We start from the raw sequence: 25,053 nt of genomic DNA on the forward strand, positions 1-25,053 counted from the left end.
TGGGAAGCAGGGCACAAAGAGAAGCGGTATTTATTCCCAATTGTCACAATAAAAAAAGGTCTGAATGCAAATAGATTGCTTTGTTGGCGGTATTGAACCCATCAGTAAAACAGACGGAATTACTGACATTTTTCATCTTCACAATCAGTCTTTTGAAATCGGAATAAGGGAGCAAGATACAGAGGAACTGTGCTGAGGAACTCTAAAGCGCAGCTATAATCTCTTTGGGGGCTTCAAACAGCTGCTTGGATCATGGCAACAATCACACACAACAGAGAAAGTACAAAAAAAAAAAAAAAAAGGAGACGAGGCTCTGCTCAAATCTCCTAGCAACAACATCTGGCACTTTCATCACTCTCAAGCACTGATTGTGCTCCAGTAATGGATAGAAGGATGAAAAATAGATAGAGAGGAGATGACACAGGACTTCATCTTAGCAAACCACAGATTTTATGGGACTGATTGCTGCCTTAATAACTACTTTTAAACTGTAATTACCTATAAAAATGTAAGCTTTTGTTCATGTGGGAGGATTGTATGTGTTCTTTATCCTCACTGGGTAAATGTATATGCAGCGCATCATACAAAAAAAGATTAAGTAAGAAAAACTTCAAAAAAAGAAACTACATGGAGTGAAGATATGCAGAAGCACATATTTTAATTTAATTATAGGAGAGGCGACAGTCTCACTTTGATTGACAAGTCTTTTGTATCGGCCAGTTGATGTTGATCCAGAAAAGAAAAAAAAATTAAATTATTCCCATGAAGTTTCTCCTTTTTTTTTGTCTTTTTGTAATTTTCTTTCTGGCACAGTTTCAAGAATACTGTGTTGTTGTTTTTTTTTTTTTTTCATCCAAAGAACGAGAAAAGAAAGCCAGGAATTTAAGATATCGACTTGAGGGAGGTTTATTAGCAGCCTTATCAGGTAAAATGCAAAACACTTGTCACAGCTGTTTGAACAACCACAAAGAAATCCTCATTCATCCAACCACAGGCTCAGTGGAAATGCGTTTGTTTCTTAATCGCTTTGTGTGATAAGTCTGCAGCCTTTTTCTCACCAAAGAAGATATTTTATGGATGTTGTTTTTACCAAACTATAAATGTTCAAAGCTGGTGTTTTTTTTTTTTTGTTTTTTTTTTTTTTTTAAAGCTTTGTTACTGTAGGAACAAGCGTATGTTTTTAGAAAACAAGGAATGGATTTAGGAAAATGCTCCAGTTCTTTTGGTCAAAAATCTTTGGTCAAAGACTTTTTTTGTTTTGTTTTTACATAATCATTTAGACAGTAAGGGATGTTGCCGTCTTTTGTGTAAACACTATTGACATCTGTTTGTTCTTGTAATTGACCCTAACTGTCCAAAAGATGTGAACACTTTTTCAAATAAGGGTGGGTTAGTTAGAACTCTCCCCCCCCCCCCCCAAAAAAAATGAAATCTTAATATTTTCAGGATTTTTCCTGATGAACCCGAACGCACACACTACACACGGAGCTTTTGTTGAAGAGAGTTTATTGAAGGAAGGATGGGTTGTGGATGAAGAGAACCAGAGTCTATATCAGGGTGGAGAAGATGGAGGAATTGGAGGACTGGAGAGAGCTGGAGAGCTGCGGGTGCTGCACCGAGAACCAGCAGCTCTGCAGAGAGAGTTCTTTGGATGCGGGTGCTGCAGTTGGACAAGGAGCGCAGCAGAGAGGGAGTCCTAAGAATGCAGGGGATGCATTAGAACCAGGAGCAAAGCTAAGAGAGAGTCCTTCGGACGCAGGGGGATGCAGAAGGACCAGTAGTGCAGCAGAGAGGGCATCCAGGAGTAGCAACGTCAGGCAGGCGGGTGTAGGAGGATCTCTGACCGGTAGACGTAGGAGAATCTCTGACCGGGAGAACAAGGGAAGGCTGGCGCTCAGACAGACGTGGGGGAAATTTCTGATTGAGAGACATCGTACGATTGAAGGCTGAACAGGTGTGGATGATTAGCGGAGACAGAGCTGGGCGGAATAAGGAAGGTGCTGGAAAGGTTCAGGGTGCAGCAGGCAGAATTGCACCCTGACAACTATCACTTCTGCTTTTTGTGTTTGCTCAGGTTATTTTTGTCTTCTGTTAAAATGTATTTGATGGTCTTAAGTGTGATAAGACGCAAAAATATAACGAAAGGGCCAGGGCGGTAAATGTATTTATGCTGCTTTGTACATGCAATAAACGGACTTGAGGAAAAACTCTTAAATATTCATTTAAATAGATTTCAACGTGGACACACTGGACTTTGACTACAGAATGTGCAAGACCACAGTTCCCTGAGGAAATTTAAATTCATTTTTAGAAAATCAAGTACAGCAGTTGGAAAAAGCACTTTTTGTGCCTTGGCATTTGCTCTGAGATAGATCCAGAGAGGCTTTTAAAGCTGCTGTTTTAACCAGGTTTTAAAATAATTTCCTATTTGTCATGTAATGGATTAAAGGGTTGATTGGTGCACTGTGACATATGATCATTATCAAGCTACATGTGTCACTTTTCTCCTCATTTTGCCTTAAATTTCTGGTTACTTGCTGCATGTATCTTCAGAGAAGACGGGTCATCAAACTTCACCGAAAGTTCACAGCTGATTTGTGATATAAAAAAAAAAGATACTGCCCCTTCTGTTTTATAAATATAGCAATTTTTTAACCTTAAAAACTAAATCACTAAATATTAGCTTCGCTTAATAAGACAATATACTAGTTATTGGATTAAGTCAAATATACAATGAATTAAAACCATGTAAATCAAAGTGAGATCAATGCACTTCTAATTAGAGCCAAGAAAGAAAACTTTTCACTTTCTAACTTGATAAACGAATGATATCTGAAACAGCCGGATGCCACATAACAATGATCGGAGTGCATGTAACAAAATATAACCCACTGATGGATTCCCCGGTGAAGCAGGAAAGATTTGGTGTCTTTAATTGAAAAGTGTGTTTGTCTAATCCCTCGGTGCTACACAGGGGCACCTTTCATGCGGTGCTGTCTTTACAGAGAAAGTAACAGTTAATCCCATGTCATAGACCACGAATCCTGCAGCAATCTTTTTTTTTTTTTCTCCAGCGCTCCAAAACCCAACATACCCGCGATAAAACATGGCCCCCCCTTTTTAGCGCCGAGGGCTACCCGGCTGTGACAAATATGGTTTGCGAAAGCCAGGAATAAAAATGAACACCGCTGCAGTTCTTTATCCCGCCCCAGGTGAGAAGATGGGGCGGCACTTCGCGTGATTTGATCCGTGCTGAGCTGTAAGTAGATTAAAAAGATCTATTGATTCTCCCCTCCTTATGTTCGCGCGTCACGCTGGTGCAATCAATTGAAATGTTCCAAAATCTTCATCATCTGCCGAAGCTTGTGTGAACTTTGGAGCCTTCCGTGCTGATGAGACACAACTCACGCTCAGCGGCAATTTGGACAAACGGCACTGACAAAAGCGGCACAAGTACAGACCATTCTTTTTTTTTTTTAAAATGATGCTGTTAATAAACTAAAGATAAGGAAAACTTCTTTGTAAGTGTGATGCATAAAATCTGTCTTTATTTTCTCTATTTTTTTTTTTAGATGGAGAATTTTTTTTATTTCTCCATTTACAGGCCGTGGACATTTCTTTACTCTCCTCTTTTTACCAAAGATCAGGATTAGCCGATTACACGAAACGTTTTAAATGTGAAATGGAGAATATGAAAAAGCTTTTTTTTCCCCATTAACGCTTTGACCTCTCGGTTGTCAGGACGACTATTAGTCAAGCACTCCACGGATCTAGTGTTTATGGAAGAGTGCCAAGAAGGAAATCGATGTTGGAATAAAGCCTTAACAGTCCTGAGACCAAAATGTTACTTTCTGTCGTATTTACGAAACTCAGACCACACATCAACATGCTGAAATATGGGTGTTGGCGGTATTGTGATGTGGAGATGCTTTTATTGAGCAGCGACTACAGCTAGAGACTGCACAAGACTCAAAGGGGCCATGACAACAAATCTGTTTTTTTTATGGCTATGTGTGGTGTCTCTCAGGCTTTGAACATCGGCCGACAACTTTAAAATACTGCTGCATGAACCAGCCTTTAAGGGTGAGGGGGCCCATCTGTCAAGACAGCTGAAACTTTACTGAAACCATATTGCGCACCAAGAACAACGCTGATATGCTTTCTGGATTTTGGTAAAGGTGCAGTTCAAATGATTATAGTGTTTGACCAGTGGCTGCCGCTACGGTTTCTCCGTTGCAAATTTGGAGATTACCAACCCAAACATCCCAACCTCTAAACAAAAACAGTGAGATGCTCACTAAGCTCTTGCAGTTGTTTGAGGTTGAGCGCTTCCTCCGCTCCCTCTTCGTCCCCGGAGGTGAAGTGCAGGGCGGAGCCTTCCAGCATGAACCAGCCCGTCCTCCAGTGATACAGGTCATGGCCTTCTTTGTACTGGAGTCTGCCAATCAGTTCGCTGTCTTTCCTCACCAGTCCCTCGACGTTAGTCGGAACGAAGCACTGTGGAAAACGAGCGTTGATGAATAGAGAGAAAAAAGAAACAGAGGTGCAAAATAATTGCAGCCATATTGAATGTATATGATTCTAATACTTTCTGTTCACTGAGAAAACTTTCTCCACAATCTTCTCTCTCTTTAAACTGATACAGCGGCCTGTTCTGCAGGAGCAGAGGCATATTTAGTGATGCTGCAATGCCTCTCCCTACCAGCGACTAAGTTGTCTAAGACTGCAAAGATAAGAGAGGCAGCAGGGGGCATATTTATACAGGGACTTATTAAAAGATACCTTCAGCATGCGGAGGAAGATGGCAAAACCACTTGTCTTACCGAAAGAGGCATCGCGGCGTGAATAGAAAAACAGACTGCCGCACAGCCACACAACTTCTTCGCTTAAACTTTAGGTGAAAAACAAACTAATGGGAGAAGGATGGAAATGCGTGCCGTGTGTGTGGGTTGCGCTCCGCTCGAACGGTGTCACCTTTGTCAGCGCCTGGATCCAGTCATGCTGCGTATCCTGCGTCTCGGCTCCGACAGTCAGGGCTCGCTCTGTTCGCAGGTACAGCTCAGCGGTAAACACAGCCCTGCTGGAGACACGAAGGTCAGCTTTTAAAGGTTCTGGATGTAAAAAGAAATATGAAAAAAAACAGTGTTCATGTACAGCAACGTATCTAACTAGCCACATTTGCAAGCAATAAACTAAGATATGTGCCCTGCATGTTATTTAAGTCCTCGCTTGAGTGTTTTTACTGTGGAATTTCAGAATATACTTGTTAATCTGCATATTGGAGAATGTAGAGGCAAACGTAGGTGCAAAACTAACTAATCCTGATTTGCATCATTCAAAAATGGAGGGAATATAACCGCAACCCAACACAAGCATGGACCTCAAGTCCAAGAAGTCATAGAAGAAACTAAGAGTCATCTGGTCCCTCTGGAGGAGCTGCAGAGATCCACAGCTCAGGCAGGAGAATTTGTTGAAAGTACAACTGTTCGGCTTTTATGGAAATGTGCCATGAAGAAAGCCATTTTTTAGAAAGAAACCCATATAAAGTCCCATTTCCTGTATGAAATCATGTAGAAACTTATGGAAGAATTTAGAGGGGAGCAAAACTTTACTTTTTGGCTTGCATGCAAAAACACAAAACAAAAAAAAAAGTACTCTGCAAAACTAACACTGCACATCTCCCTGAAAAAGCTGTCGTAACGGTGAAAAATGGTGGCTGCAGCCTCATGCTGAGTGGAAGCTGTTCTCCAACACGGACAAAGCATGTGGTCAAGGGACAATGGGAGGACAGGTGGGGCTAAATGCAGGGCACATTTAGGCTGCAAAAGAGACTTGAGACTTGGGAGGAGCTTCATATTCCAGAGAAGATACAAAAAAACTTAAATGTACAGCCAGAGATACAATAAAAGTTTAGATAAAGTGTGTCCAAAGTGTAGTTGTGGGCTTTTCGCAGCCCTTTGAATGACTTTGTGCAGCTTAGAACTACAACTCAAGCCTGTTACAGATCTATTCTGCCAATGCAGCTGGTTTTGACATGTTTTCTAATGCAAAATTTGCACCAATAAAAAATAACCACATTTTAATTTACTTTAAATTACACTGCAAGTTTTACTCAAAAGCAGACTTGGGTGCACCCATCCAACAATCTAAATGCAGGCTAAATACAAGAAATGTTTTCAAAGAAAGGGACCCATGTCCTGTTTTCAATGCTGGGTTCTAAATATGTTTTTTTCTAGACTAAGAAAAATAATCTGTGCTTTTCTTTTAAAAAAGACGTGAGAATTTGAGTTGTAACCCTACAGCTATTGATTACTACAGCTTTAAATCAAAGCCTATGCATGTTTAAGAATGGCCCAATCTAAGTCCAAAACTAAACCCAACTGAGCATCAGGAGCAAAACATGAACATTCATGTTCACACATGATCACCATCCAATCTGTCCGAGCTACAGCTATTTTGTAAAGCGCAGGAAGAAATGCATCTCTATGAAAATGCAAAAGCTAGTAGACAAATACCCCAACAGAATAACAGCTGCAATAGCAGCAAAGTGTTGAATCAGGGAGACTAAATACCAATGTCTGCCACAGCTGTCACATTTTTATTAGAAAAAAAAACCCGTGTATTTAACAATGTCTCATTTTGCACTCATATGTTAAAAAGATCAGAAAACAATGTATAATTTTTTTATGTCACAAATATGCACTACTTTGTTTTGGCCCGTCACATAAAATGTGGATAAAATACACTGATGTTAGTGGTTGCAGCGTGACAAAAACACATCTAGGCTCAGGGGTCATTAGGACTTTTTCAGGGAACTCTAAAAGATCATCAGAAAACAGAATTAAATGGTTGAAAAGTTAAATGCTACAACTTAATCTAGCTTTTGTCGGGTAATAATTTATCGTCTTAAATACGTCTTAGAATATTCAGTCATTTCTCCAGAAAAATCTCTTTCAAAGGAGAATAAAACTAAATAAAAACACACACTTTTAAAGTCATTCACCCACAGCCACAAACACAGACTCCCAGGCAAAACTTTCTTAAAAAAAAAAAAAAAAAAAGGTCACCATTGTTCTCAGTTAGTCTTTTCACATCCTGTTGTGTTTGCCTCCACTCTGAAACACCTCTGCTTCGCTCCATCAATGAAAGTGTCACAGGTCAGAGGATCACTAACTTAATGGCCTGCAAACAGGATTCCAAGCGGTCGTTACATTTCTGCTGCGGCGCCTCTAAACGCTGCCGCGACGGGTGTTCAAGGCGGCGTGTCGCATGGGGTCAAGGCAACAACGAGTCACTTTCTTCTCACAGGTGTCGGGGGAATAGACGAGACACGGGTGTTTGCCCTCATATGCCCCCCCCTCCATTCCAACCCCACCACCACCACTGCCTTCTCCTCATTTCCACCACTCCAAGCCTCCTCCTGCCTCTGAACTGGCAGGTATGCAGGCGCTTGTTAGTGGAGGTCCCACAGGGAGCGAACGGAAGAGTACATTGTTGTGCTTGGCAAATGCTATGGTAAAGAAAGGACACGGAGGATGAGAGATGAACACTAAATAATGCGGGTCCCAGGGGGTGGTATTGGCAGAGGAATAGGTACAAGGGAAGGGGGGGGGAGAGAGAAAGAGAGAGAGAGAGAGGGAGAATGAGCTAAAGAGCAGAGGAATGTGAGCAGGGAGCCAGAAACACTAAAGGCCACTTTCATGTAGCGCTCCTGCTTTCTGTTTGAAGGGATTCATCTCGTTAATGAGCTAAATGGCTTTTATTTAGCAACGCTCAGAAACGAGGCGCTTATCTTTCATTCTATCGGATTTGCCTTTAAACCCGTCAGACCAGGCCGAATGTTGACGACGGCGCTGCCTGCCTGTCCTATCGTTGCGTTTCAATTTTTTTTATTTTTTTTTTTCCCCTGCCCGGCACAGCCACTAAGTTGAGCTCCGGTTTTAACACAAATTGGTCATTAAAATGGGACTACCGGTCTGGTCGCAGCGAAAAGAGCAAGCACGGATGGGGAGGTTTTTTTTTTAGCAAAGTATTCTGAGTATTGTTTTCCCAATCTACCCATCGTATGGGGAACTCCCTTTCCTGCAAAAGTATAAGATCAGTGTTAAAATCGAGGTATTTTTTTAATGGATATAAAACACCTCCCGATACCCAACGTTTGTTTACCGTCCGATTTCAACAGCCTCACTCTCGGAGAATAACGGCAACTCTCCCAGTCAGTTTTTGCCCGTCAGACGCCATTTTCGTGTGCACAGCTTGCAAACCCATATTAAAAAAGGTCATACGCATAGTTTTTGGGAACTAACTCATGTGGGTTTTCACAGGGAAGGAGAACCTTTACCGGCTGCTGCAGCTTCCCGTTTGTGTCGTGTAACCCGCTCCGTGCCGTGCTCAGAGACGAGAGAGAGAGGAAAGAAGACAGCTGAAATACTAGTCGTTACATTTTAAGATGTTGAAAGCATAGTTCTGAGTATATGGAGCAAATAACAACCTTTTCTGTAACTTTTCACTGCACACCATTAACCGATCCACGTGCTTTGAGCCGAATAGTCCGCTAGTGATCATTTTAAATCAGTCTTGGGTTGGTCATTGTTCTGTTCTGCCAGTCTCCCCCCCGGCCTCTGTCTCTCCAGTCCAGATTCCCTCAGAGGCATTTTCTATAACAAACTATGACACAAAGACAAAGACTGATCCAGATTTCTTTTTATATTAAAATCTGTTTTTTTTTTTTATTTTAAGTAAATCTGGCTTCTTCGTGGTAAAAAATAAAATATTTCCAAAGACTTGAGGGATGACTCAAAATTTGCCAAAAAAATAAATAAATAAATAAAAAGTGTCACTTATCTCACAAAGTCCATGTTTATACTCACTTTAGGAGCTAATAAACCACAGCAATAGTTTCAGTGAAAGAAGGCGATTAAACAGGGAACCAACAGAGGATAAAATAAGAAGAGAAAGAGGGGGGAGAAAGCTTGAAAAGGTATGAGAACAAAGAACAGATGGATTTGGGGTGTCTTTGAAGGTGCAAATACTCCTCCTAAAACAAGCAGCCCAGTGGTTAAAAAAAAAAAAAAAAAAAAAAAACTTATCATGAACCGACACACTCATTTTGCATCCATTTGCTAGGAGTGGCTCTGTAATATTCATGCAACTTGAGCAAACGTATGCCTCTCCTCCGACTCTCTCTGCGTCTCGCAGTGTCCTCGGCCACGCTGAAATTACCCCCAAAACGCTGCGTTTAATGGAAACGACTCCCACGGCCTCCTGCAGCGTGCTGATAGGCTGCTGGTGGGAGTGTGTCATCTGCATACATCAATATTTATAAGCAGCGGCAGACATTCGAGAGGTTGACACGTCCCCTGCTCCCTCTGAGCCGAGGCGCGCCGCGCGGCAGAGACGCCAGGAGTCGGCGGCGGTGAGAGGGAGCGAGGCCGGGTTTAATCTAGTGAAACCGTTCAGAGCGTTAGCGACGGAGAAATAACAGCGCCCCCCCCTCTAACTCGGGGGGTTACAGGGTGACCTGTAACTGGGATGTATGAGGCAGGCTGAGAAAGAGCGACGGCAGCATTGTGGCAGACGTGCGTGTGTGCGCGCGCCTCGCCTCGCGTGTGGCGTCCGGCTCATTATGCAGGTCGTTGTGCTGCCGAGCCAGATGTGCTTCTTGTGGCTGCACAGATAGCTTTCGCAAACAAACACATTGTTCACTCCTCTCAACATCTGCTGCTATCATTAAAGAGTTAGCTTCGGCTTTAATCATAAGCCATTATCGGAGGAGTTGCTTTAGATATGCAGCACACACACACACACACACACACACACAAACACACACAGAGCGATCCAGTGGGAGAGAGAAACCTGCGAGCAGAGAACGTTTGGGGCATCTGTTTCTCCTTCGCATCCGTGTCACCTCCAGATGAAATAAAGAGAAAGTTTGCTGTCGGAGCAACTTTTAAACTAAATCATAATCCGGCTGCAGAAGTGAGAGAGTTGATGGGGGTGGGGGGGTAGGGGGGGGTCAGCAAAATGAGCAGAGGAAAGTGGCACTTAGCGCTTTGCAGCAGTCGTCTGCAGCGCTACCAAAGTGAAGTGGAAATAAAGCCCTCATAAAGCTCTGATGGTTGTGGTAAAGTGAGCGATGCCCGATCTCAGATTATGTTAACAAGACGTATGCGACCAGGAGTTGATGCGACGACAAAGTCGGCGCTTACGAGCATCTGCGTGTTTACTGGATGTCAGAGCCGGCTGGCGTTATGCGCTCAGGTCATTGTTTTATGGAGCAAATAAAAAAGACATTCATCACTGAGAAGTTCGGGCTTCCTTCGCGGCTTCTGTGACACGGTAACAGAGGCGCAAAACAAAGTGTTTCCACTGTAAATGTGTAATTGCACCTAAATAATTCTGATTACCATGAGAAAGCTCACTTATTACCACATCCCAATTAAAAAAGTGAAAGCTACCCATATTATTAACATAAAGCCTAATTACACAAACACACATATACAATGATACATTTCAGGTGTTTATGTATGTTGATTAGAAACTGCTAATAAAAATTGTTAACACAGAAATATCATGCAAATGCACCGTTGCAGCTCACACGATCATGTGGAAGAGTGCTGACTTGTTGACGGTGATCAACACCCGAAACAAGGTGGGTAAGCCACTGTTTACAGGGGGGAGGGGGGGAGCTTCCTGAAAGCATATCACTAAAGAGTTTAGCGAAAGGAAAAATAAAGTAGAAAACAGGATCACGCAGCAGCGATAAATGCAGCCTTATGAGTTTGGTAATGAAAAGTTTATTCCAGAATTTAGGGGTTATTCACCAGGCCAAGACATTGGCTGGACTCAGTGCTTCAAGAGCCACCAGACAGAGATTTATCCATGAGATGAGCTACAACTGTTACATTTCTTGTGTCAAGCCACTTTAGAAGCATCTTATCAGGGCTACGGAGTAAAAAGCCTCTACTGTTGCTGAGTGTACCATACTCATTAATTTGGAAATCAAGGTCCTGGAGTCTGGAGGAGGAGGAGGGGCGACGAATACAAGTAGCTTGGGATCTAGCGTGAATTTTCCACAGTCTGGAATGATTTGGGAAGCCATGTCATCTGATGGTGTTTTATCAAGAATAAAGTTAGCAGGAGTATTTAGAGTGCTTATGTAGGTCTATGAACTACTAGATAATGATGAGGTTGACCATGATTGACTACAACTTTTTTTTTCTTTGCTAACGTGTTTGGCAACGGTCATTGAGCAATACTCGTAACAACAGAGTCAAAGTAGTTAAGTAAAAATCTGAGATTATTTTGATTTTGGGTCATCACTAAACAAGCACAGATTACCACAACAATTAGTTAAACTATCCACAATTACAAGTTATTCTGATCTAGCACCTCTTTGCTAAGGTATAGATAAAAAGACCTAAACTGTCAAGACCCATCCAGGAACAACCGAGCTCAGGTTCTGGCCTGCTATGAAGTGCAAAACTGTTGAAAGTGAAGTTAGATTTACACCAACTAGGGTTAAGGTTGAAAGTGTGTCAATCAAGAAAGAAGCTCTTGTTCTAGAATGAACACCATCATGTTTGACTGAAAGAGAAAGGTGTCCACATGAGGGGAAAAAAATCTTTGTTGTTGGAAGAGATAAACAATAGGGTTTAGGCCACAATGGCAAGAAGAACTTTAAAGGAGTCAAGGTGAATTGTGCTGGTGCACTGCATGAGTGGAAAGGAATAATGAAGGAGTCGGCGTCTAAAAGTCTCCCACTTTAAATCATTTTAGCAGGTAGATGGTGGAAAATGGGACGTACCTGGGGTGTTCTTGGCAGGTCATCGGAACCCAACACACATCAGAACCGGTTTCAGAACTGATGAAGGAGGCTAATGTCAAGCTTCTGGGGTATCCTTACCAAAGCCCCAAAGGCGAACATTTGGAGAAGACAGCTAAAAATTCTGTGTCCCAGATTGCAAACCAATCAAACTAAACTGAACCACCCCGGCCAAGAACAGTGGTCATACCTGCAGCCAGACGTATACCAGATCACTAATGGCCACAAAAAGGTGCAACCTGCTGAGGGACATTTCACCAAATCGTAGTGGGGGTGTATGCTAAGCCTATTTTCACCCTTTGTGGTTTGCATCTAACCATATAAAAATGCAGACGCCTTAGAAGATCTTTTTAAATAAAAGCATATTCATGTAGGTTTGGGACACGTTTTCATATCTGTTTGAGTGTGTGTTCATACCCAGCTCCAGTCATAGTTTCTGAGTTACTGACAGCCAGGCTGACCACTTCAGTGACATCTACCCTTCCGATGGCCGACGGGCTTCGCTCGTTCTCGTAATAACTCAGGAAGCCGCCCTCCAACGTACACCAGCGCCGTGCCATGTCTGAAACACAAACAGACACACAGAACCCAAACTGAAGCGTCATAAACATTATATTGGATGCAAAGGGGAAACTGTTCATGTTGAAAAGACTTATTTAAAAAGAAAACCAAATCATAAAGTAAAAAAAAATCTTGGTCCAGTGTTGCAATATTTTATAGTTACAGTGAGCTGAATCATTCAGTAACATTCAGCTCTAAGTACTCACTTATATTGCATTATGTCTGCTCTTAACCCATCATTATAAGCACAAAGTCATTTAATGGTGCACTCCATTTCAGTGAGTCACCTGGATGGTCCTGGTGTCTGTTTGGTAACCAACACAAAAACTTTTAAACAAACCATTGTTAACATGTTTTCACAATAATGCTCATATTTTTGGAAAAAAATAAAATAAAAAATGTATATATTTTCTTGCCTTTGCACCTTTCTTGTCCATACGGAAAGGAAGCTTCCATGATAAGGTGAGAACATTTTTGTTCAAGGAAAACTGTGTAATCATCGATTAAGATGTTGGGTGAAAAAACATTTTGCACTTCAGCTTCTTTGTGCCTTCTAATGTTCTGAATATTTAGTAGAAACACAACAAAGGCACTGGCTGTAGAAGGTTTAATCATCTGGCAAGACTTCCTCCCGAGCACAATAAAGCGTCAACAACAAGGAGGAGAAAGTAAACAATGAAATCCCATCCTTGTACTGCAATGCGTTAATAATCTCATTGATATTTCAGCCGACTCGCCAGTTCTGGATGATTCAGTGATGCTTTTTGGCATTACTGCTTCCCAACTCAAAAAATATCCATTTAGAAACATATCTGGAGCAGCGTAGTCAAACCCTCATATACCAAGGTTCTATTATCTCTCATAAAGAGGGCATGAAAAAGTATTTGTTGGTATTGCTAAGAATAAAAAAAAGATTATGACTTTTTTTTTTTTTACTCTTTTCAAGGTGGTAATGTACTAATAAGAACTTATATAAAACTTTAGAGATCAGACACTGTGCTTTATCTTCCACTCATGAATTGGCCCTTTTGGCGTTTCGGAGAACTAGGCTTGAGATGATGTGAGACCCGTACTGTATGATAACCTTGAATAAGAAAAATAAACACTCAAATACCAAACAAAGTAAAACATGGTCTGACTGCTTTTCTTTAGAACAGAAAATAATGATTTTGTTTTCATAGCTGCACAAATACCAACATTAATTATTGCAGATCTAATAATTATTATTTAGAAGCTGGGACACAGAATTAGGCAGACATAGTATACGCATTTGCTAAACATGGTTATCACTTTAACATGTCTTTTTTGAGCAGAATATTGCTCTTTTACTACCCTGTTCTTCAGGTGGCAAAACAAGTATGCAAACAGATATTTGCTAATTAATTCGTTGGGCTATCTACTATGGTATCCAGCTTGTTTTGGCTGCTTAAAAAAACATGCATCTCGTAGCTTACCCACTGTAATTTTAAAACAAAGCTGCATAAGTATTTTGTGTGGAACCTTTTTTTTAATTGTAAAAAGGCAGGAAAACGATGTAGCTTTTTTACTCCACTTCAGAATTATACACTACCCTATGTTAGTCTATTAAATAAAACCCAATAAAAATTTAGAATTGTCAAGTCGAAAGGTGAAACAGTCATAGGGGTGTAAGCCACATAGTTCTAATCAAAACCCAAGCCAGTCGAATTCATGTAAACCAAAAAAAAAACCAAAAAAAAAAAAACAATATCGGTAATTTTAAGCTAAAACTAATTGAAAGCTAAAGAGAAAAAAAACTGTATCCTAATTAAATGTCAGCTCAACGAAGCCTGGCACTTAGACTCCCATCGGTTCTAAAATTAATTGGAAAATATTTGGGAATTATTTCAATAAACTTTTAGCTGTTAAAACCCACATGTTGGACTAGATGAGTATTAATGAGGATACAACAGTCCACACGTTTTAATGTGGTTATCATATGAAGACACACGACACGTTCCAAAGAAACTGCGAGCAGTTTTCGATCTACAAATATCAAGTCACCGGAAAGGCAGAGAAACCCACAACGTTGTGTTTTATGACTGCCTGACTGTGCGATTTACATAGCCAATGAGCATGAAGTTCATGAAAACATACCTAATTTTGGATTTTCAAAGTCACCATGTCATCTGGGTTGGCTTTTTTTTTTTTTTTTTTTTTTTCCATTTTTCTGCAACAAACACACGCATACAAACAGCTTCCCACCCCACAACCCCCCGTCGCTTACAACTCCAAAGTTTCCAGCGTATTCATCTCATGAATATGCTAATTGTGCGTTCCTCTGCCAACCGCGTATGATGCTTCTGAAGGAACAGATATAGTTCCAATAAAAAAAGGAAGTGTCGACAACTGGATGTAGGATGGGGGAAAAAAAAGGAAGTGATAAACACGGAAAAGGAGGATGTCAGTTTTGCTCTATTCACCCTCACGCTGCAGCTCTTTACAGCTGTTTCTCACTTTATCTTTGTGTTCTCTTTATAAGGAAAGTTATTTGGACAAGGATTTAGCAAAAAAAATAAAAAATAAATAAAGGAAAAAAAAAGCTACATAATGATTTTTTTCCCTCTTTCTCTCACTTGGCATTTAAATAAATACCCTCTCACTGACCCCACTTCAGTTGAAGAAAAAGATAACTCCAGCAGCTGCAGAGGCATCGTCTTCATTTACCCACTGTGCGTGTCGGGGTTTAATGTGCCAGTGTGGGACAGACGGAGACAAAGTGTGGTATTTAAAGCTATTACCACTCTGATCTGTCTGGAAGGATATAGTGTTGTCTTGGTGACAGAAAAGATGAAAAGACATTTCACTTTGGTTTCAAATGTGCCCCTGAATCACTGAGGTTTCGCAGAAAATGTCATGTCCATCGCTTCCGAGACGAGATGGTGGAGTTTTTGTTTTGCGCTACGCCATCATTTTGTATTCCTTGTCCTATTTCAGGGAATTGCGAAACATCAATAACTGAGGAAAACTCCACTGTTCTGAGTTACTAACTGTAATTATAACAAGCCCCAAACCCTAAAAAACACAAGGCTGTGCAAAAGTCACCATTCTGTTCATCTAAAGGGACAGACTTTTTTGAAGAAGACTCAAATTTTATAGAAATCAATATTTAAAATGGCTTATTTAGGACATTTCATACACTTTTAAAGAATGTTTGTTGTAAAGAATGTATGTTTCAGTTTTTTGCATGTGTAGTTATGTGCCATCAGTAGATAGATTTTTTTTTATCTAAAAAGGTCCCATTTCAGGTGGACTTCAATAAATTAGAATGAATATTTGATTAATATTGTGCATGAATGAATATGATGAATATTATGTAAGAGAAGTAAAAGCTATTTTATCACAGAATAGTTTTTGTGGTCTACACAATGACGAACAGCACATTGATGGAAAGTTGAATGGAAGGAAAAAATGCGGCAAAGCAAAGATTTAATGCCGCAGGGATAACTGCTGCTTTGAAAGCTTTGTGAAACAAAGCCCATACAAGAGATTCAGAGACGTTGTAGATTGCTTCCAGGGTCAGAAATTCAAGAGCCACAACACAAAGCTGTATCCAGAACATGAGCTGCAGCTGTCACATTCCTTGTACAAAGCCACACTTCTCTAGACTTGAAAACTATCTCAGAGCTTATCTACATTTTCTCTAGATGCAGCCACTAAAGCAGCTGGTTCTGCCATTACTGTTTTAGTTTTATCTCAAATAGAAAGTACTCCTGGTCCAATACTTCTGTGTTCTTTTTGGGTATGGGGTATTTTCTTCTCAAACAGTCGGTCGTAGCAGATGGTCGTCCACACCGAGTCCGGTTGTGTTGGAGGGTTCTTCCTGTTAAAGGGGAGATTTCTTCTTCACTGTCGCTACATGCAATCTCAGTATGAGGGATTGCTGCAAAGTCAATGACACAATGCGCCTCCACCGTGCCTACATGCTCTTTCAGGAGAAGTAAATGCTGCGAGTCAATGATTTAATGCTGTCTGCTGGGTTTCCTTTGATAGAAGACCTTTTAACCAGTCTGTCTGTATCGTTCGATAGAACTCACCTTGAGATGAGAGGTTGGGAACTGGAGCAACAAAAACTTAATTGAACTGAATTAAAGACAAGATGATAGAAAGATGATAGAATGGTAGCTGTGTTTTGGTCTTGATCGGTTTGGCAACTTTTGCAAGTAAAAGGCTACACATCAAAATGTGTTTATACCTAAAAAAAGAGAGCGATAATTAAAACGGTTGAACAGAACTGAAACTGTGACAAAACAAGCCTGGATGACAACTCATGGAACACTGAAGAGGATGGTGAGGGAGGCAAGAAAGAAGAATCACTAGAGTCCACTGTTAATTGAATGTGCAGCTATACATTTTGTGCAACATTATGCTGCTGTCATGAAAGAATAGTTCATTTAAACACTCTTTACAGAGCTTCACCGGAGGTGCCAATAGATGTGGAGTGTGTTGTGTGAAACTGCTGTTCCAAATGCAAATGACTGTGCATGTGGAAGAAGAAAAAGAGTTTCAAACTGTTCAATAAACCCTCTTTTAAACGGTGTTTAAAAAGTTTGGCAAAAGACTTTTCCTCTCACGGCGGTTAATGGGTTTAGATCCCTTCAACACTTTCCACCAGGAAACCGGCTTCATCAGAAAGCTGCCGATATTGAGCATCCTTCTGTCGCACTTTTCTGCGACTCTTTTTTTTCTCCTTGCTAGCGGGAAGGATACCAGTAGCTTCAGCACAAGAACCACCGAAATATGAGTGAACAATAGTGCTTGATTTACAATCAAGCAGCTGCGTCCATTGCCAGCTGTTCCACCGGCTCCCCCACCCCACACACAGAGCAGCGGCCCCGTGGCCCAGCCAAACTCCGCGGGAGTCCATAACCAGCCACAAGAGATGGCACTCATGGAAGCCAGCTGAGGTACGTGCCTCCACCAGATAACGCGGGCCAATTAGCATGCACGCCAAGATAGCTCCCTGCATAGTTTCCAAACCAAGGAAGGAGGGCCTTGTAATGTACAATGTGGAATCTCTTTTCCCGCTTTATGCACTGATCCTTTTTCATCAAAAAGCAATAAATGCTCCAAATGTGCAAGATGAACAGGTTGACTGGATCCCGATCCTGACTAGGTATTTGTTTCATCGGTATAAAAGAAAACCAGATCCATTTGAAGCTTTTTGACTGCTTTTGAAACACTTCCTATCGTCTTCCTGAACTTTTCATCGACATGGCACGGACATCCACTTCAGCACACATCACAATGGGAAGGCTGTGCCTTAGTTTCTTTTTTTTTTTGACTCCCACGTCAGCCGCCTTTGCCAATCTTCTGGCCATCTCACCATCGGCCTAAAATATCTGCAATGAAGACATCTGGTGGACAGCCTGTCATGGGTGGCTAGAAATGGAAATCGGGAATTCTGAAGGGATGTGAGGAAAGTATATGTGCCTGAATTAGAGCCTACTTCATTACAATGAGTGATGGACAAATGTGACATAAGATGTGTTAAAGAAGCAAAAATGAAAATCTTTTTCTGTCATGTATTTCAGGCTACAATACCACTCAGTCAGTCAATTACACAGTCCAAAACGAATGAAAGTTACATGCATGTTACTACAGCTTCATATAGATCAACATAAATATGGACATAATTGTGCAGGGGAAGGAGAAGGCAACATGTTTGGACTTTATTCATGGATGAAACTCTGAAAAGTTAGGCACTTGCAATCGACCCCCTTACTCTGATCCCCCTTGATACATTTCGGTGGGACCTATTTCGTTAATTAACCTAAGGGGTAAATAGAGTCCATTACTCTCAGTATGGATACAACTGTTATATGGAGACCTAGGAGGTTTGTGGAGAATATTAGTGAACACAAGGCATCATGAAAACCAAGGAAAACAGCAGGCGGGTCAGGGATGTAGCTGTGGAGACGTTTAAAAACAGGGTAAGGTTATAAATCTAGATCTCAGCCTTTGCTCATCTTACATAGCATTCTTGATGCGACAACTACATTTTAAACCTGTGACAAAGTAGCCTTTATAGCATACTGGCCAGTTCTGAAAAGAAAAAAAAGGTGCTATGATCAAAATAAAACTACACATCACCCTGATCCTACCAGCCCAATGGTGAAATATGGCCGTGGCAGCATCATGCTGTTGCAACGCTGGCCTTCATGTAGCTCAGAGAAGCTGATCAGAATTGATGGAGGATGGATGGAGATAAACACAGGTCAATAGGGGAAGAAAAGCTGTTAGATGCTGCAAAAGACTTAAAACTGGAAAGAAGGTTTAGTTTCCACGAGGACGATGATCCTAAATTTGCAAACAAAGCTTCAAAGGAACAGCTCAGATTGAAGCACGATCGTGTGTTAGAACCATCAGGTCCAATTAAACACCTGCATCTAGTTGAGAATCTGTGCAAGACCTGAAAACTCGTGTTTATAGACACCCTTTATCTTATTTGACAGAGATTAAACTGTTATCAGAGAGAGGACTAAGCAAAGAATTTAGTCTCCAGATGTGCAAAGCCAGCAAAGACATGCCTGTAAAGACCTCCTGTACAACTGGAAGTGCAGCCAAAGGCCGATAACTAATTTTACAAGGTGATGTAAGACAGTAAAAATCACTCCCACTTTGAAAGGTAAATCTGAAGTTACAAAGAAGATTTGCCTCATTACGGAAGACCACGCTTAAAAGTTTTCAAAAATGAAGAAAAAGGCAATTGAATTGTTCATACGGGCTCAATAAAACATAATTTTGCTCCACACGCCCTCTTGTCCCTCAGCGTCTCCACTAACACAAGTGAGTAATGGCGGCAGACGACGACAGGGCCGCGCTGATGAGGAAAAGACAAAACTAATCAGAAATTATGCGTTCCATTTCCTGGGTGCCAGTCACCATATCAGACAGCAATCTTCAAGCCGTCGTTCTTTACCTCCCCAAATTCACGCCAGCACAAAGACTCGAATGCACGAAGGCAAGAGACAGTCCTAACTATGATTCAGGTCCTTTTCACCGTCCGATGTACTGTGGCAGGAATCAACTGCCTCTACTGCTGAGGTCAACGTAAAAAAACAAAAATAAAATAAAAATAAAAACACCTTTAGAGCAGTACATTGTGTATTTTTTTTTTTTACTAAAAAGACAAGAAAAATAGTCGCCTCGCTCATCCACATCAAATGTATGTCAGTTTGGAGCATTTATAAAGTTTTTTGTCAGACTAGTCTGTACTATAAATACACCAAAAACTAGCCTGAGTTGTCTCCAAATAAAATAAAGAAATAGTTTATGGCACCTTAGTGCAGTGCTTTCATTAAGTCCTGTTCAAGCTCTATGAATTATTAAGGACATAGGCACATCTGTAGACCATCAAACCATTAGCCTGTGAAGCCAACAGCCTTCTGTAGTGCATTCAAAAATACCTCATTCGTCTGTGCTCATGCAACCCAGGCTGTTTCCCCTTTTCATTGACGAAGTTAGAACACGTCGAGTTTTTTTTTTTTTTCACTCCGACCCCTCTGAATTTTTCAGCAGTTGCGGTTAAAGTGCTCGTTGTGCACAGAAGCAAAGTCTTCTATAATACATGAAATAACATCTTTTTTAATAGGTTGAACCTTCACAGGAGTTCCTTCAGATGCAAGGGGTAGTAAAAGCACAAAAGTGCACAGAACGGTCTTTAACAAAGTAGACGTATGCCGTTGCAACTTGTTTCAAACACACCAATTGAAAAATAAAAGTAAAGTCCCCAAAAAGGAATGGTCTATGTTTGAAGACAAGCTGCTTGCATGTCTAGATGTGACTCTGGAGGAGCTGCAGATAATCAACTTAGTTGCAAGAATCCTTCTAAAACAACTATTGGTTGCAGATGCCACGAATCTGGCCTCTACAAACATGGTTGTAAGAAAACCCTTTGTGGTCAGGTCACACCAAAACTGCACCAGTTGGCCATTGTGTGAAAACGTAATGATTGGAGGAAAACTAAAACGGCACATCACCACAAACACACTGAAATGTACGGTGGCAGCAAAATGCTGCGGAGTGCTATTCTTCTGCAGGGACAACGAAGAGTTGATGGAAAGATGGACAACCACAGAGCGATCCTGGAAGAAACCTTTTTAGAGGCAAGGGACTCTAAAAAGACTTTAGACTAGAGCAGAAGTTCACTTTCCAGCAGGGCAACAAAGTTAAACACATAGCCAGACCCACATTTGAATGTTTTAGAACAACTTATCTTCATGTGTTAGTATGGCCCAAAGTCCAGGTCTAAAGCCTGGGTATGCTTGACGCATCCACAAGGTGTGCAAGGCCATATTACGTCATTTTGGCCTCTATGCCCCTCTATGCAGCCTAATGTTTCTGCTCCGCACACCTAGGAAAATTCCTAACTACGCAGACAGTCCTGCGCAGAAAAAACATGGCGGACGAGCAAGTGCCTCTTCTGGTGGAGGTTCGGAAACAGAGACGTCTTTATGATTCAGCCCAAAAAAGATCACAGTAATTAACAAATTGTTAACAATTCCTGGACAGGAATCAACTTTACTCTTGGAACAAGGTAAGAGGTTTTAAAATGTTGGAAACAACTGTGTTTTCTACTTCTACATGTAGTGGGGGTGTAGTACACTTGGCTAAGGACCACAACGCTGCCCTCTAAAGTCCAGGAGAGTAGCGTAAGTTCAGAGGAAAAGCCGCATGGAGCATTAATGCTGTGAACGTCGTGCATGCACGTCTCATTTCTGCGTGGAACGTACGTGCGTCATGCAAAAAGCAACCTTAAAGCAAAATTCCAAGACTGGAAAAAAGGAAATTATGACTCTCTTTACTTTGTAAATTCCTCATCCGGTGGTTTTAGAAAATTTTGACTTGGGTGGGGGAAAAGACAAATGAACATCACCCTCATTAGATTGTTGTTATCTTATTGTTGTTACGTTTATAAAACCCAAGTATCATTCTACCTCCACTTCCCTTTTATGCAGTACTTGCTGTTGGTCAATCATGTAAGATCCCAATAAAAACACACTGAAGTTTGTGGTTGCAGAAATGCAAAAGAAAAAGCAGAAATACTTTTATAGACATCATGACTCCAGTCATGGTGCCACCCTCTGTACAGACCTCTGGTGCACCATATATGCCATTCATACATATATGATTAAACCTTCTGATGTATATGGTAAAATGGATAACTCAGAACCACATTAGAATGGGTCCTGCTGTATAGTTTTGTACGGTGTGGAAAAACGCACTGCCTTGGGTGACTAATGCTCCACATTAGTATACCTTTAACACTGCAGCATGCATAATTTCATCGTGACAAAGGAAAAACAAATGACCTCCTTAGCCTTACGGCTCTCGCACGCAATGTCCACAACATGTGTGCGACTGCAAGAGCATTTGCAGAACTGCAAATTAAATATCATAGCAAGGAGTCAATAATAACATTACATAATCTCATCATATATTATTCACTCAGTTCAGTGTGCCGGATGCTTGAGACTGAAATTCACTTTCAGTTGACGGTACCTAATCTACTTTGTAATTAATTGACCAAAGCATGATCAGACTACTTGGGGCTCTCCTCGAGCACTGAAATTAAATTCTCAGATGGTCAGTTGGTCGTTAAGCATGGAAATAAATCAGAGGGATGCCTTGGCAAACATCCCAACGCCACTGAACACTGAATTCCCCAACTCTGATGTCAATACACATGCACTAATCAAAGTGGGAGCTCATCAAAACCAACACACATACTTCAAGGACTCAATGCCCCCCAACATCCTCCCTAATTCCCTCTTCTTCAGACCTGCGCGACACAAAGCTTACCATTGGTCACGTTTATAAAATGGGAAACTGTAACAGAAGCTAAGCTTATTCTAGAGTGATGACAGAGTTGTTTAAATTGTTCTGGCATCTAAATCTTTTCTATTTTTGCAAAGCAAATGTTAGGTTAGATTTGTTTCTGTTTTTTGACAGTTATCTCCAAAAATATTCAGAACTTGGCTAATTTGCTGTTTTAGATTTAATTTTTCCGGTCGAGTCGTCTTGACAGCGACCCAATCTTTAGCTTCTTCCAAATAGTTTTTCCCAGATTGAAGTCAGGACTGGCTTGGCCACTCCAAAAATGTCAATATCACTACCAGTCAGAAGAAACACGTAATATAATAGATTTAAATCTAAATAAATCAATAAATAAATAAATCTATGCTTTAATATAAACATATTCTTAAATTGTCATGTCATTTGTCCCTGTATTGCATTTTCCTGCCTTATGAGCAGAATGAATTTTAACAAACTTAATATTTGGAAAGTGACGATCTCGGACACACTTTTAACCTAGTGTTTAAATGCTCACATGGCCTCATACTTCAGATAAAACCACATGTGTCAAAAGTATTCACGTCTATTATTCAAGTAGAAGTATAGATAATAAGGTTTAAATATCTATAAATAGTTTATAGATATGTTAACTAATCTATAGCCATTTTATAACTCACTCATACATATGCATTATGCATTAGTTAAGAGCGCGTAAAATACAAAACTGACCAGTTGTTGCTTACAAGGTGTTAACTTTAGATTCAATATATATTTAAAGCGATTAGGCTGACTATTTGGCAACAAATTGCCTTTGATTAATGCATAACACTTATGAATTATACATTGTTTATGGATTCATTACTAACATAGCAATAAACCATTTATTAGCCATCTATAAATGGAGGCTTTTTGTAAAGTGGTACCCAGTTTTTTAAATTGCGTGGGCTGTAAATGGCAAAGCATTCGTCTTTTATTCAAATGGTATTATTGGTCCTATTCTGAGATAAAAATAATAAAAAACAAACTTTATGCTGCCAACATTCAGCACTGTATTTTAGTTTAACCTAAACATAAAAACAGATTTATTCTAATTTTATTTTATTACAAGTAATATTTGTTTCATTTAGGAATCTGACCTTAAAAAGAAAAGAAAAGCCAGAACTGGCTTCACATAAAACTTCAGTTCTTTCCTGAACACAAAATTTTCCCAGACAAGGGAAATGATGGGTAAAAACTATAATATGAAGCACCACGTTTTAACAAATTGGAATGACCTTTTAAATGGCAAACTTAAAATGAATTTCATTTTAACAGATAATGAAATTTTCGAGAGATACTTGGCTAAGAATTATCCCGAGTCCCTGTAAAAAGCAATTTCCCAGACCTCAGCTCTGTTCATTAGCTGGCATGTTCCACCACCAATAAGAGCTGAGGGGCTGTGGGGTGATGGGAATAGAGACTGATGCCTGGTGTGAAGGAGACTGCTCGTTCAAGTGGCAGATACCGCTTCAGCCTCCATCCTTCAATTCCTTATACCACTCCTCAACCCACCAAATAACCACCTTTCCCTGAGGGAGCGCCCAATGCGACTTCCTTCTACTAATTACCCATGGGTCCCAGAAAATGCTCCAGGTGTGTGGAGATGTGGGAACGCTGCACGGGCAGGAGGTGCGGCAGCAGCAGCAGCCGAGGCAGCTGAGGAATATGGGCAGGGAGAGGTCCCCGATTAAAAGTTTCACACCGCTTTCCAGGCCAAACGGAGGAGAGTTGAAAAGTTCCGTCTCGGTTGCATTTTGGATGGAGCTTTAACAAAAACGACTGCTTTTCATTCGCTTCGATCCTCGTTCCCAGCAGACCATAATTCATTTTGGGCCTCTACAGAGGCGTCTCGCGTACAGTTGGCAGAAAAGGCCTCCCAGAAGACCGAGCAGAAACCATGCCAAAGAGCCAAAGACAGCGCCATTGATCATTCTGACTTGACTGTTTGTTGTGCAGATTAAACAACAGGCAGTTTGACAGCTGAAAGACTGACACTGATTGATCGACCAGTGCTTAACTAAAGGAGACCTCTGACAAGCATGCAGCTTAAATTGCTTACAAATGGCTTGACGCATTGATTGGACATGTCACGGGTTAAAAAAAAAAAAAAAATGGCTTTTGCACTCACCGTCTCGTCTACGTCCATCCAGCATCATCTTAGCGGGGCCGAAGGAGACGTAGAGAAAGCCGTCCATGAAGAGGGACACGTCAGACAGAGAGGCGCTCTCTGACCACTGATCCAGTCTTGGGAAATCTACGGGGAGACACATTTAAGAGATGGTGAGCTGAGGTCATTGTGTTTTAATGTTCACCTTTTATTTACACTTTCATTGACTTGCTAGTGGAAATGTTTCTGATCTTTCATATTTTTTTGTTTCCTTTGGATATTTATGATGGTCTAGTATGTTCTCGTCTCACTTCAATAAAAAAACAAAAGAACGGGAAAAGGAATTTCTTTGAAAAGGAAATGGAAGGTGAGTTTTTCAAAACAGCGTATTTTCACAGAGGTTTAATCCAAAGGAACTCAGAGCTTTAAAAGCAAAGGAAAACAAGATCAGCAAAACAAAACTTGCCTCTTTACCAGCAAATGTACCCACAAAACGTTGCAGCTATATAGTTGAAGCCAGATATTTATTTCTCAGAGAGTGAGTTTTGAATCAACTTGAACTTTTCGAGCTTCAACTCAATTACAGTTGCCGAAACTGTTTCTATTTGTTTTAAAGCAGAAGTTTGCAGACATGTCCCATACAACTGGGTAGAATTGCCTTTAAACTGGTATGACCTGGGCCATAATTAAGCCATTGGGAAGTCAA

General features: G+C 40.8%; 1 protein-coding gene across 1 annotated transcript in view; it reads right to left on the minus strand.

Moving 5' to 3' along the window:
• zmp:0000000660 (arf-GAP with Rho-GAP domain, ANK repeat and PH domain-containing protein 2) overlaps positions 1–25,053 on the minus strand; it is a gene marked incomplete at its 5' end in the record, with an annotated part of 140,874 nt that overhangs the window by 58,023 nt on the left and 57,798 nt on the right. The window contains 2 exon segments of the mRNA XM_036133884.1: positions 4,299–4,497; positions 4,975–5,077. Coding sequence (XP_035989777.1) covers positions 4,299–4,497; positions 4,975–5,077 — 302 coding nt within the window.

Source organism: Fundulus heteroclitus, unplaced genomic scaffold, assembly GCF_011125445.2.
Source record: "Fundulus heteroclitus isolate FHET01 unplaced genomic scaffold, MU-UCD_Fhet_4.1 scaffold_69, whole genome shotgun sequence".
Classification (NCBI taxonomy): Eukaryota; Metazoa; Chordata; class Actinopteri; order Cyprinodontiformes; family Fundulidae; genus Fundulus; species Fundulus heteroclitus.